The sequence below is a fragment of the Miniopterus schreibersii genome (genome assembly GCF_964146895.1).
Source record: "Miniopterus schreibersii genome assembly, chromosome: 12".
Classification (NCBI taxonomy): Eukaryota; Metazoa; Chordata; class Mammalia; order Chiroptera; family Miniopteridae; genus Miniopterus; species Miniopterus schreibersii.
Genome location: NC_138112.1, coordinates 62,964,077 through 62,978,254, shown reverse-complemented (window position 1 = coordinate 62,978,254; position 14,178 = coordinate 62,964,077). Strand labels below are relative to the sequence as shown.

The 14,178-nt window shown below is 40.5% G+C and overlaps 1 protein-coding gene across 29 annotated transcripts in view; it reads left to right on the top strand.

Annotated features, from left to right (window-relative positions):
• PHF21A (PHD finger protein 21A) overlaps nt 1-14,178 on the top strand; it is a 157,132-nt gene that overhangs the window by 111,295 nt on the left and 31,659 nt on the right. For 20 of the 29 annotated variants that reach the window (XM_081154086.1, XM_081154075.1, XM_081154079.1 and 17 more), the window contains 3 exons: nt 6,456-6,659; nt 12,444-12,695; nt 13,780-13,869. In XM_081154086.1, the coding sequence (XP_081010212.1) occupies nt 6,456-6,659; nt 12,444-12,695; nt 13,780-13,869 (546 nt within the window). The remainder of the gene's footprint in view (nt 1-6,455; nt 6,660-12,443; nt 12,696-13,779; nt 13,870-14,178) is intronic. The other 9 variants (XM_081154091.1, XM_081154088.1, XM_081154089.1 and 6 more) reach the window with 3 other exon arrangements.

Genomic DNA, 14,178 nt, shown 5'->3' with positions numbered 1-14,178 from the left:
CACAATGATGCAGGCACTTTTTTATATTAGCAAGCAGCTAAATTATGCAGATTGTAAATGGTTCTTATATTTTTTCTGCTGTCCTCATTACCGTATCTAGGGTCTTTGCTGGGTCAGGTTACATTTAAATTGCACATCTATTTTATGCATTCAAAATACAGCCCTGAATCACTGTAGTGGTATAAGAAATCTGAGCTGTACCTAGATTTCTACACAGAGAAATATTCCGCAATATGTTTGATTTCTGGGATAGAAAAGCAACAGGATTTCTTAATCCTGTATTTTGGGCAATTCTCATTTTAAAAAAGTAGTTTGAACTAACATAAAAATTTTTGACTAGTTAAAAAGTGATTGAAATATAATTGACATTAGAAATAAAAGTCACATTTAACTAGCTGTTCCTCTCAGTTAAAAACTCATACTAGATAAATTGTATTATTCACTGGTTATCAGCCTGTATTTCCTCATTGCCCTCAACGGTTTCCTAAGCATTCCCCACCATTAATTCATTTGACCCTCAAAATTGTTCTCAAGCAAGCAGGACTTTATAGGTTAGTGCTTCCAGGAGATGTAAAGAACTTAAATGTAAGCAACTGGGTTCTGCTTTTGGCTTCCTTGGTCTTTTATTATAGAGAAATAGATTACAACTCCCCTTCCCAGCATGCAGTGCTCTTTTTTGGTCTCTCTGTGTCTTTACTACTTTGCACTAGCATCTGCGTATGTTACATATTAGAGAACTGTAGCTCTCCAGGGGCCACATCTCTCTTGTGTACAACAGCTGTACTCTTTCTTGTTTGGTGCAAGTAAAGGCAATGCCCAGGTCCTTAGAAGGGTCCCTACATTTAGGCCGGAGTTTGTAGCAGTCCTAGCAGTTTTGTATAGTCATGCATAGGAGTTGGGAAGGTGGGGTTGAGTTTACCTATCAGAGCGTGAATGAACTAAATAAGAATGTAAACTGCATTTCAATCAGGCCATCAAATAAAGGGTCTAATCCCCTAGGGAGATGGAATATAAATCCCATTGCTGTGAATAAAAGGTCTATTCTCCTGTGGAGATGGGATGTAAAACCTATTGATGTACGTACCTATGTGTGTGTATTTTGAAGGAAGAGTAAACCCCAAAGAATATTTTTTAATTAAAAAAGTAAGCCACAGTCTAATCAGTACCATGACATATGCATTCTCCACCATCTGTTAAGCATCCATGTAGAGAATTTTGAACTTGATCGAAAATAAACTCTGATAATTCCAACTGCTGCTGTTCCTTAATTCATTTATATTGTACTGTACAAATTCCACGACACCTTGCAGAACTATAAAATAATTATTTATGTCCCCAACTCTCCAAGACTAAACAAATCCTCTCCAGTAGACTACCTACGCAGTTCACTGTATAGATGAGGTTGTAGATATCGCTTCTGTCAAACAGGTGGCATTTTTAAAGGGCGGATCTCTTTTAAAAGGTTTTAGAAGGTTAGAAGCTATTTGCTAATCCTAACCCCCAAACAGAATATTGGAAATCTTGGAGGAAAACTTCTAGTGCCTTATAAAATGAATAAAGCACAATTATTTTTAACTAAGTGTGTTTTTGTAGCTGCTGTCGCCAATAGTCGTCCTCCTGTTCTGTCAGAATCCGGCCTGTGTGTCTCCCTTGGGACATTCCTCCTAGTGACTTCAGTGCATAGTCTGACATTGAATCTCCCTTAATTGCATTAAGAAGGAGCTTATTTTGAGTTTTTTGCTTTTCCCTATGTTTTACTTCATAAAATGGTGGGATCTTCACTTAATTTAGTAGCACGTACCTTTTATTTCAGGTTGTAATTTTGTCATTGTTTTGCAAGTAACACATACCCTGTTCTTTAGAGGGTGACCATTGTGTGGCAGCATTTGGAAGGCTGTCACCGTGCCCAGCCTGCACCTTCAGCGTTGAGGAATATTGGTGTTACTTAGAAATGCAGTGATTGGGTTCCACTCGGACAATAGAAAGTTTTTGTTTCTTTGAGTAAATTCTGACTTCAGCAGCAAGTGTAAATTTCTCCACGTTAGTGTTTTGCACGCCAACATTTTCGTTTTCCTAGTTACCTTTGAGCAGTTGTTGAGTCTGAAGACCTGGGAAATTTTTTCACTGCATTTTAGGTATGAAGATGGGTAAGATTTGTCCTTGACTTTCTGGACTTGTGAAAAGTTATGTCTCTGTCAACCTCTGGTCTGAAGGTGAAGGTTATATTTTCAGGTTGTATGGTTGACTCATATTGGGGAGAAAGGATGACTTTTTAAGGCAGTACTATGTAAGAAGATGTTCCAGTGAGTGTGGACTGGACCTTTTATCACCGATATAAAACAGATAGTGTCAACTAGAACACAAACAAGTGGAGTGAGGACTGTGTAGGAAAACAGAGACTTAAAGCACCGGCACCCAGGAGGGCAGGGCCTTGTGCCTGGAGTTCCTTTCAAGAGACGCTTTCTAAAATTTGTGAGAGTTTGTCCTGGCTGAAGGGTCTTGGGTTTAACTCCCAGTCAAGGGCCTTACCTGGGTTGCGGGTTTGCTCCTGCCCCAGGTCAAGTGTGTGTGGGAGGCAGTCAGTCGTTGTGTCTCTCTTATATTAATGTTTCTTTCTCTCCCCCCCCCCCCTTTCTGAAAAGCAATGGAAAAAATATCCCCTGGTGAGGATTAACAAAAATAAAAATAAAATAAAATTTGTGTTTGATAGAAATAAATGGTGCCTTTACTGGAGGGGTGGGCACTGTCCTTCCCTCTCTCCATCTTCTATGCTGACTTAGGCCATGGAACTTGGAGTGACTGACTTAGAAGGAAAAGAACCCGATTTTCTGTTGAATTGGACCTATAAACTTCTGTATTTTTCTGTGGGATCTGTCTTGCTGTCATGTGAACACGTTGATAGTATCACTGAATGTCACAATATTGATCACCGTGACTACCTGTCTCAGAAACTGTGACTCAAAGTGTCAGAGGCTCTGTGAACTCTTCTGCCTGAACAAGCCCTGATGAAACCTAGCGATGCGAATGTCAAGGGACTCCAAGGCTGGGAATTGCATGCTGGGTTCGTGGAGCAGCTCTTGACAGATGGAGGGGGGGGGGGGGCTGGCCATTCTGGACACCTGGCGCATCGGCCCATTGTTCACAGAAAATACATTAAGGAGAGAAGATAACTTACCAGCTTTTCTTCCTCCCTCTGCCTTCATTCTTTCCACCTTCTCCCCTTTCATTTTCATCATTTCCCCCCTTTTACTTTCATTAACTTATTAGTGAATGATGAATGGCAAAGCTTCAGGATAGTGTTCCAAGATAATTAGCTACTTTGAAGTTCTGCTTTATATATGAGTAACATTGAAAATATCAAATTGCCTATGCCAGCATTGACTTCATTAATGACCAGCAGAATTTGATTTCTTTGTTTAAAACACATAATAATAAAAGTATAGGCTCACTTTCTATGGAGACGAAAGGTTTCTTAACAACTTTGCTTAATACCACACAGCTAAGATTTATGAAATATTATAGCTTTATTCTCTTGCTGCAGTCTAGAACTGGGATTGACCCAGACCAGGGTCCTGCTGGAGCTAATGTGACTTTTGGGTTTGCAGGAATGAACTAGAACAAGACTGGATTGTGGAACTTAGAAAAGCCGACAAATTCGCTCAGCAACTCTCCTGTATTAGCCAGTCCTTATAGGAGTGTGCAGGGCCTCTGCACACCTAAGGAGCACCTCCACAGGGGGAGCTCACCTGGCTTTAGGGGGTTGGTTTTCACAATGCAGTGAGAGCTGTTTAAGTTACAGAAGGCATCTGCTCTTCCCCCAAATCTCGACTTTTAAAAATTTCAGACCTGTACAGTTACACGCTTGGCATTCTTCTAATCTTCCAGTACACAGAGCAAGGAGTGCAGTGGTCGTGCACTTCTGAGCAGCACTGAAACATGCCAGACCCTCTTTCAAAGAAAACTTGACCCAGCTCGGCTGACCCGGCCTATGTCCGGTCTGCACAGTGCTCTTTCCCTGTCCCTGTCCCTGTCTCTGTCCCTGTCCCTGTCCCTGTCCCTCCCCTCTCCCTTCCCTCTCCCTTCCCTCTCCCCTCTCCTCCCCTCCCCTCAGGGGCTGAGGCAAGTGTGCAAGTATCCTGATCGCCGGTCTGCAGGCTTTGTTTCTGCCCTGGGGAGGAACAGTTGCGAGTGCTGTGTGACTCACTGGCTCCCACCTTCCCCTTCGGGTTCTGATTGGCCGTCACCTTGCTCCAGCCATATGGCTGCAGAGGACTCTAGCCGGCGCCCCGTCTCCTCCTTCCCCTACTGTTGTCTGTTGTGTGCGGCCCTGGGGTGGGCTCGGGCTTTGTCTCTGGCTTGGGTTTGCCCAATTGGGCAGGCCGTGGGAGAGCACACTGTATGTCCTCAGGACGGCTGGAGAGGAGGAAAACACCCTTTCCTTTTGCGCCTGGTATAGTAATTATTTAGTGTCCTGTGCTGTTCTTGTTCAAAGTTTATCTTTCGGCAGGTGTCACATTCGTGGTGTGTGTTTTCCTCCTGGTTTCTCTCCTTCTCCTGATTTGGGTTTTTTAGTGTTTTTTAAAAAGGTTTTTGGGGTCCCTTTCTCTCACTACTATATTACACTTTTGTTAGTTTGTTATTATGTTCAGTTAATGCTGATTAATATGTTTGGCGGTGGGGGGTGGGGCTGAAAGCAACTCTAAATAATTATTTGTTAAATGTCTGGCAGTCACCAAGCAATACACTCTACCTCTGATTCTCAGAATTATCCATAGCACCCATACTATTACCTTCCCTTCCCCTAAACTATATCAGTTCATTTACTCTGCCATTTATACTTGAGACTTGAAAGTTAATTTTTGTAAGCATTTGATGTTTTTATTAATTTGCATTTTTATTAGTCTGCAGATGGTTTCTACAGAGACATTGGACTCTGCACCCTTTTTTTTCTTTTTAATATTTAACTGCTGAAAGAGGAAGTGCTCGCAGAGTATAAAGTATAGCAGACTTCCCCCCCCAAATTGGCCTTTATATGATATTTTCATTGCCTAAAAAAAAAAAAATCAATAATAAAAATATTAAAAATTCTCTCAAGAATGTATTTTGTATTGACTTAAAGTTTTTAAAAATCCATTTTGTAAATGTTTTAATATTCAAGTATGTTAAGCCAGTAGCCTGCAGGTTTGGATTCTTTAGAGAATACAGGCAGTGAGGTTGGTTAGAATCATAAGCAGGAATTTGAAAATCAACCTGGCTCTCTGATTTCACTTAACTCTTATTTAAAGATTTTTATGCACTTTTTTTTTCTCTATTAGAAAATAGCAATTTATTTTTATGAGAAATAACAAACCTCAGTTGGTGAACTCACTTGGAAGTGTATGAGAGGTGCTTCCTATACTTTCAGCTATGAGGGCAGGAGAGTCAGAACCCAGGTCTGGCCCCAAATGGCTGTTATACGTTCTGTGAGCCTTTTGCTGGTCTTTGGTCCCATCACTTTACATATCATGTGCAGAGAATGCGCACATTGACTCAGCCACAGAGCATGGTTGTGAGCAAAAGTCCTTTCCCTCGTGGAACTTAGCTTCTGTTGAACTGTATTATATAGTAATGAAGGTACCCACATATGCATTTTCTTGGATTTGAACAGGTCTAGAAAATTCAGCAAACCTTAATTTAAAATTATTATCCTGTGTAACTAAATCCCTACTCTGCCTAAACAACTGTATGTTTCTATAGATCCTAGCCCCCCAAAGAAGTCCAGCTCACGAGTTACGCATGTCAGTAACTTAGAATGTCTCTTGTTTATATTACATATTTCTGAGATCAAGTTTTCTTTGTTTTAAAAGTCCATTTAGTGTTTGAATATGAGATAAATACATGATATTTGTTTGATTAAGAAAAATTAGTATGGCTGGTAACTGTTGTCAGACACAAAAAGAAAAATGACCACCAATGTGCCAGTCACAGTTCTGAGTACTTTATATCTAGCAGCTGGTTTGGACTTGTCAGAAGTCTAAGGATATTGTTAGTTGCTGCATTTTACAGAACAGGAAATTGAGCCATAGGTAGGTTCAGTAACATGATCAACATCATGCAACTGGTAAGTAGCAAAACCGAAATTTGAATTGAGGCGGCGTGTCTCAGGCGTGTCTCCAGTGCCACGCTGTGCTGCGCTGCGCTTCCAGCCTGGCGCTAAGCTAGTGACGGTCTAGAAATCTGAGCTCTGCTGTGTGACCTCCATTAGCTGTTCTTCTCATCTGCGTGCCTCAGTTTCCCTTTATATAGAAAACATTTCTTACTCCATAGGTTTCTCCTCATTTGTCAAATCTGTAAATTTTAGATGTAACAAGTTTTAGGTTAAAGATATGAGAAGGCGTATAATTGCTACATATTTCTATACAGCTGGTAGGACAATATTCTGATAGGTTTTATTTCTTTTTCTTCTCATTTGGTAGAAAAGAGTAGTTGAACAGCTACGGAAGAACCTGATAGTAAAGCAAGAACAACCAGACAAGTTCCAAATACAGCCATTGCCACAATCAGAAAACAAACTACAAACAGCACAGCAGCAACCACTACAGCAGCTACAGCAACAACAGCAGTACCACCACCACCACGCCCAGTCGGCGGCCCCCTCTCCCAGTCTGACCGCGTCCCAGGTAAAGTGTGGGCGGAGCACTGCAGGCTTTGGGTTGTACACTTCTGTGTTATTGGTCATGTAGAGCTGGGTCCTGTTTCAGACTATGTGAAGCTCAACTAGCTCTAAATAAAAGTTATTTTGGTTACTTATTATAACTGGGATAAGACTCACTTGAAATTCATTTGCAGAAGGAAATAGCATTGCTAAGGAGTAAAAGTTAAATCATTTCCCACCTGTCCAAAGAAGGAGGGGAAAGGTAGTCGGTGACCAAGAAAAACTGCTTCTCTGTATAAGAACAGAAGTAAAGTCTTATTTTGAATTTCTGGAAATATTTATTTGAGCTTGTTCTAAAAGTCTGTGTGACTTTATCTCCTCTGTTGTTTTTCTGGAATTCTTAGCAATTAGGTGTAGAGATATTACAGGAGCAGTGCCCTCGGGACCAGGTAGAAAGAGGCATTTAGAAGGGTGATATATTTCCATTATTCATAGAAACAAAATATTCATTTCTAAGTTCATATTCATGAGACTGTGAATCCATTCTAATACACAGAAGGAAATCTGAAATGGAAGCTGCAGGTCAAAACTAGCACTAAGGAGTAGAAGCTTAATAACATTCTAACTTGGTGTAGCTGTGCAAATGATTTTACTGCAAAGGGCATTTAAACTAGCATATAATGTAAGGATAGGTTGGCATTCAAGACACACAAAAAGGACATATTTGGGAATGACATTCGATTAAGAAAATTATTCAAGCTTGATTTCCACACACTTAGATATACTGTGGGCACGGCTTTTAAAATGGGACAATTGAGCAGTGGTTCTTGATCCTTGGAGGTCACAGACCCATTTAAGACTATTGAAAGCTGTGGCTCTCCTCCCCATAAAAATACACATTTACACTTAATACACTCATTTTTGCACATGATTTCAAGGACTTAGATCTTTTGAATCCTAAGTGTGGCTATCTCTGACCCACCAACATCCAGTCTTCACTGTATCTTTATATGTAAAGGAAAAGGTTATAGTTTACTTGGTTCTTTACTGTTTACAGATATTGGGCTGGTTAATAAATAATGTTTTTTAAGTAAAGAATGCATTCCTTATAAAAATACTAAAGATTACTGAAGACAGTTAACATTTAATAGAGGTTACTATATATTGGCACTCTCCTAAGTGCTTTACGTATGTAACGTACACAGTCCTCACTCCAACCCTATAAGTAAGGTGGTGGTGTTGTTATTATTTCTCTCTTTTTTTTTTTTTTTAAAGAAAACTAAGGCCCAGAGAGATTAAGTAATTACCTAAAATCATATAGGTTGTATGTGGTGGAGCCAAGATTTGAACCCAGATGTTCTGGCTGAAAAGTCTATGCATTCACCCCTCTTCTATACTGCCATACAATACCAAAAAAAGAAACGCCAACATTATATAAAATGCCAAAGAAGGGCAAAGAAGAACCCCTGTTGTGAATCAGATAGTTAGAGCAACCTACATAATGTTTACCCTGATCTCCACCCCAAGGCTATTTGAAAATTAGGGATTCAAACTCACTTCTGAACCCCCCTGGCCAGGACTTGAATTTCTTCTGAAAAATTGCTTACCACATTACTTTGTTGGACTTTTAAACAGAGTCGGATTAGGTTGTTATCTTTCCAAAGTACAGTTTGATCAGAAAGTGTTTACGTGGAAGGAGTGTGGTAGACTTCATTATTTCCTGGTACGTAAGAACTTTCTCTCTTGACCCATGGAAACTTTCTGTTCAAGTACCACTCCACGCCACACAAATCAGAGAACACACTTCAGTAATACTTATAATAGCTGTTCCCTTCCTGGTGTGACCTGAGTTATGTGCTGCTTTGAGGTGGCGACAGTGGGAGGCCGAGGGCTATCCCCAAAACAGTGTTGTGTGGCATGTCTCTGTCTGAAGCCCACATGATACATTTGATTGATTTGGTTAAGCTTGTTTTATATTATTTTGTTTTATGAAATGCAGATATTTAATGTTAAAAGTCAAAAGATCCTCTAGGTTTTGGAGTTTTGTTTTACAATAAATAACCACTCAGGATTTATTGGGTACTCTCTTTGTGCTAGATTCTGGTATACAACGAGGTAATAATGGCCCCTGCCTGGAACCTCATATACTATAATTATCTTCATTCATGCTGTAAACATTTATCGAGTCTTTACTGTATGCAAGCAGTGTGCTAGGCGATGTAGAGGATAGCTTCACAAATAAGAACTTCTGCCTTCAAGAATTTAAAAACTTTAGAGAAGTTTAACAAAGAAGAATAAAATGAAAGTACCTGTAAAGAGCTGTGAAGATTCCAGAGGCAGAGGAATTGTGAGGGGAGGGATCAGAAAGTACTTCATGAAGGAGGTGGCGTTTGAGCAAGGCCTTGACGGATGAGTGAGATTTCAGCGGTGAGCAGAGGGAGGAAGAGCATCTCGGGTGTAGGGAACAGTGTGAGCAACAGTATGGAGTGAAAAACCTAAAAGCGTGCCCGGGGAGCAGACCGCAGGCCGGCGGGGCTGGATGCGCGCTTCAGGATACGATGGGCAGGGAGATGGACCGCAAAGGGAGGAACGGGCTGGCTTTGCAAGCCCCCTGTGGGTGAAAAACCTTGGGGAATTTGGGCAGTCGTAGGGGGTCATTAAAGGTTCATGAGGTCAAGGACAAATGAGAAGTTGTATGTGGCATATATCAAATATCTAAGTTCAGAAAGCAGTAACTATTAAGTGGCAATCACAGCATGGGCAGGGAGGAGAAACTTTTATTCTAAGTCAGGTTAGCATGTACCAAGGTACGGGGGAGTAGGGGGACCAGCTCCTTTTACTTACTTAACTCCAACTCATGCTTGTATGTATATTTTTGAAATTTTTTCAGTCTACAGGGGAAAAAGTGATTGCAGGTGTACCCTTCAACTTATATTCACAACCCTGTCACTTTTAATGATGTAATACAGGCATAAAGAAGCATGCAGTTAATAAACCCCCACAGAAAATAAACCCTTACAGACAAAAAGGAAGGACTCTGTTTGTAGTTGTTTGAGTGTACAACAGTGACCTTCTATTCAAAAGTAGACAAAGAAAATTGTCTAAAATGGATGTGGCAGTTAATTAGAGCCCATAGTAATAATCCCTCTAAGTTCTGACTTGTGCATTGAAGTCTGTATATTTTTAGTCAATACCTCATGCTTTGTAGGTGTACAACAGTAATAACAAGTAATAAAAAAATAAATGAAAAAGATTTGGCAGTTAGTGCTTCTTGCCATGTATTTCTGTGTTAACTTCCAGTTCGTGCAGTTTGGGCTTTGTCAGAATTGAAGAACCCCTTCATGAGATTGTGGGGAAACTGCCATCTTCTCTTGAAGGCAGTCATACTTGGACAGCATCGGCAGCCAAGGCCAGCTTCCATAGAAATAATTTTCTTTGTTGTTGGATATCTTTCCTCTCTGTGTCTTTTTTCCTCCTGTCAGAACAGTTCAGAGATTCTTATTAGGTTTGAATTTCAAAACTGTAGGTTCTCTTTGTCATCTAAACTCTAACACTCCAAGATTGGTTTATGTTCCTAATACTTAGACTAGAATAAGCACCAGGCCAGGAGTAAAGATCCAAATAATACCTGGTGTGAATAAATAGTTAGTAAATATATTCTCCAAAAAGCTTTCCTTGTGCCTGTGTATACAAAGAGTTATATAGCTGCTGAACTACATGGACTGTAGTAAAATTAGCCACAACTAAATATTATAAAGTAGAATAAAAATGCTAACCTAAGATGTGACGAAGCTTGTTAGGTTTCTGTTTTTTAAGCGTTGCAGTTAATGGTAAGTATATAATTCAGGTGAGTTTGAGGTTTTACTTAATCCCTTTAGGGTATTCAAAATATTGTTAATGATTTACCTGAAACAAGGATGTTTCAGACAAAAGTATATTAACCTCTTTTAAAGCCATAACAACATGCACACTGTCTTTAAAATCACAACAGTAAGTTCTGCTGATTAGAGCTTTACTTCCATAGCCCATGTAGTACCAGGATGTGACTTGCTCACCACTTCAAAAGTTCTCTGTATTTAGATGTTTAAATTGAGAGATAGAGCTACTACTACACTGGGTTAAAAACGCTTATTGTAAATAGCTGGTAATGTAAAGCCGGTCCTTGCTGCTACACTACAGTAACATTTCTAATGATAGGTATTAGCTTTTACTTGGTTTTCATCACTGAGAGAGTAGATGTCCTACTAACCTCTAAAATAAATATCAGTATTCCCCTTTCAGTCTCATTTCACATTTGAGGAAACAGTGTGAGGAGAGTAAGCCACTCCTGTGTTGGTCACTCAGAGAAGAGGAAACAAAGACTTCGGTGATTTTGGTGACAAGCATTAATTAGCATTGCTGACTAGGCTGTGATGGACTAGAGGAGGCCAGGTCATTCAAGTGTTTGTTAAAAGAAAAAGAAAAAAATTAAAATATTAGGTAATACATGCACGTGTGTATGTGTTTAAGGCAGAAAATGGAAATAAAGAGTTACCTATAACCAAACAACTTAAAACACAAGTACTTACATAGACACTGAAATAGAAATTCACAAGCGAATGTGTCCAGATCTGATTCAGGGAGAGTGGGGTCCTTTTCACTGGTCTAGAGCAGTGTTGTGCAGTAGCACTTTCTGTACTGTTGGAAATCTCCACCATCCAGTTTGGTAGTCATGAGCCATGTGTGGCTGCTCAACACTTGAAATGTGACTAGGTGACTGATGAACTGATGTTTTAATGAATTTAATTTAAACAGCCATACGTGGCTAGTAGCTACCAAATTGGACAGTGCAAGTTAAAGTAAGAAAAAGGTGGGGTGGTAGCAAATTCAGAACCAGCAAGTTGGACCAGATAAATTTTATGTTCCTCAAATGTCTGTATCTTGAGTGACTAGTAGCACTAGATAGATGTGTATGCCATGTAACTGGCTCCTTTAATTACTCTAGTAGAAAGTCTAGAAAAACAGAGCTTCAAAGCAGCAGGAGCTCTTATGGAGCATCAGTCAGGCCCTCTCACCTCGGTTCGTCCTCTGATCTATAAGGCTTTTTGAAACTCAGGTGTTTGTTTCCACCTTGTCACGTTTCACTGGATCTTTGATTGCTCTGCAGCAGTTCTCCAGAGAAAAGATACAGGTAGTGCCTCATATCCCTTTGGTATCAAGAGCTGGTATTTACTATACTAGTTGGCTTTATTATCTGGTGTTTGGCATTTACTGCCTTTGAGGCAACAATTACACTAATGCTCATATGAGGTTCCTTCCACCTCTCCAGGGTGACACTCAAAAGAATGAAAAGATACTGTCCTTTTATCCCTTTGTGACACAGAAGGCAGATAATCAGAATTATATGATGGCCTTCTTCCTATTGATGAGATTGTAGCAATTAAGGATAGAGATAGTGTGTGCCTCATTGATTTTCAACTTCTACAAAATTTAAATTAATTGGGAGCAAGCTGAGAATCAGAAAAAACAGAAGAAATAGGTATACTCATGTTCTGTATCTATAAACCCACTCCATTCATTGTTGAAAACTTTGTGCCCATATTAGCCACAGTTATTTCTGTGAGCTTAAAGCTAAGTTTGAGAATCCTGCAAACTAGAAATTGCCTCCTCTATAGTAAGACATGTGTTCTATGTTCCCAGAAGAAATATTGTTATACTGAGAACCTTGATTATGAGAATTAATGGCTTTGTCTTCTGTCGGGGGTTAGCAGTATATTGTTTAGTAGGATCACACTTCAGTGTCCTAATACCTGTTCTCCATGTCTCCTAGAAGACTGTAACTACAGCTTCTATGATTACCACAAAGACACTACCTCTCGTCTTGAAAGCAGCAACTGCGACCATGCCTGCCTCTGTTGTGGGCCAGAGACCTACCATTGCTATGGTGACCGCCATCAACAGTCAGAAGGCTGTGCTCAGCACTGATGTGCAGAACACACCAGTCAACCTGCAGACGTCTAGTAAGGTCACTGGGCCTGGGGCAGAGGCTGTCCAAATTGTGGCAAAAAACACAGTCACTCTGGTAAGCCAGCAGCTGCTACTCATGTGTGCCCACATGAGAGGGTTCAGGATATGCATTTGTAGAGTATATCCATTTTATGCTCCTGCTGGATTGTCCAGTCTCCATCACTCTACCACACCAAATTCCCCTTTGGGGCCCACTAGGGAATATAGCTTTCCTACTGTCTACTCCAGTAACTATAGAGGTGTCCTGACACCAAAGACCAAACCCATTCAGTGCATTACCTGAGGTCAAAGTGCGACTTGACTAGAGGGGGGTAAATGTCCTTCACAGAGGCATACACACTGTTTCATGTACCTCTCCCTGCTATCCACGGCCCTGCCTGTGAATTGAGTGCTTAGACTCTCTGGTGCCATGTTACTGATTTGGTGAAACTCCCTAGTGAATTCTTAGAGTTCACTATCCTTTGAAACTGACTGCACCCAGAAGTACTGGACCAAACTGTTCATGAGATTTCTCGGGTAAACCATTTAGCAGCTGATGTTCTCAGAATCTTGGAGAAGGATATCCAAATTGTGGTTTAAAAGTTTGCTCCTAAAATGGCAACTTAGAGTTCTTGGTGGCTTTTGAATGATGACCAGTGACAAGTGAAACTAGAGAGCAGTGACGTGAAGCTTCACCACTTAAACACTTAAACCCAGGAATCTTTAGAGAAGCAACCAGATAACTCAGTCAGATGCTGAGAGTGAGAAGATTCTCTATTAGGAACCAAGCCATTTGCTGTTAGAAAAAGCTCTGTATTAGGAAAGGGCCCATTTGACCAGGCAGCAAGTTTGATTTGATTTTGGATCCAGTCTTGAATTTTATAATATGTAAGAGTTCTTGAGTGTCGAAGAAACTAAGATTGCTGGGCCTGCATGTTCTCCATTAGGTATGTGAGGAAACAGATGTGATTGGTTCACTCTGTGGGGTAAGGCATGCAGGGGGGAGAGTGTTAATTCAGGTGGTTAATTCTGTAGTGAAAGCTTTTAAAAATATTGTCTGATCCAGAGAACAGTGGTGCTGAAAATACTTTCAGAATGTCTAACTTGGATATTGAACATTTATTGTCCTCTCTGGTTTACTTACCTTTCTCATTTGTTAGCAGGTTCAGGCAACACCTCCTCAGCCCATCAAAGTACCACAGTTTATCCCTCCTCCTAGACTCACTCCACGTCCAAACTTTCTTCCACAGGTGAGTAAACCATGAGCCAGTGAGGGTTAGTGGACAGAGGTCCTCACGGGCCCTTTCTATGCAGCCTTGTTGGCTCAGCTGCATGCAGATCCCACTTAGCTAGAGATTCCAGCTGCTGATTCCTACATCGTGAGGAAGCTTATTGTATCATCAGGGTTTCTTAACAGTGACCAGTGGCACTAGCAGGGGAATGTAAGGAAAGGAAAATTTCCTAAACTTAAAATAATTAAGATAACATAATTTTAAACTTTATAATGTTTACTTCCTGGAAAAAGTTAGCCAAAACCTGCCTGCCAGTGGGGAAGGAGT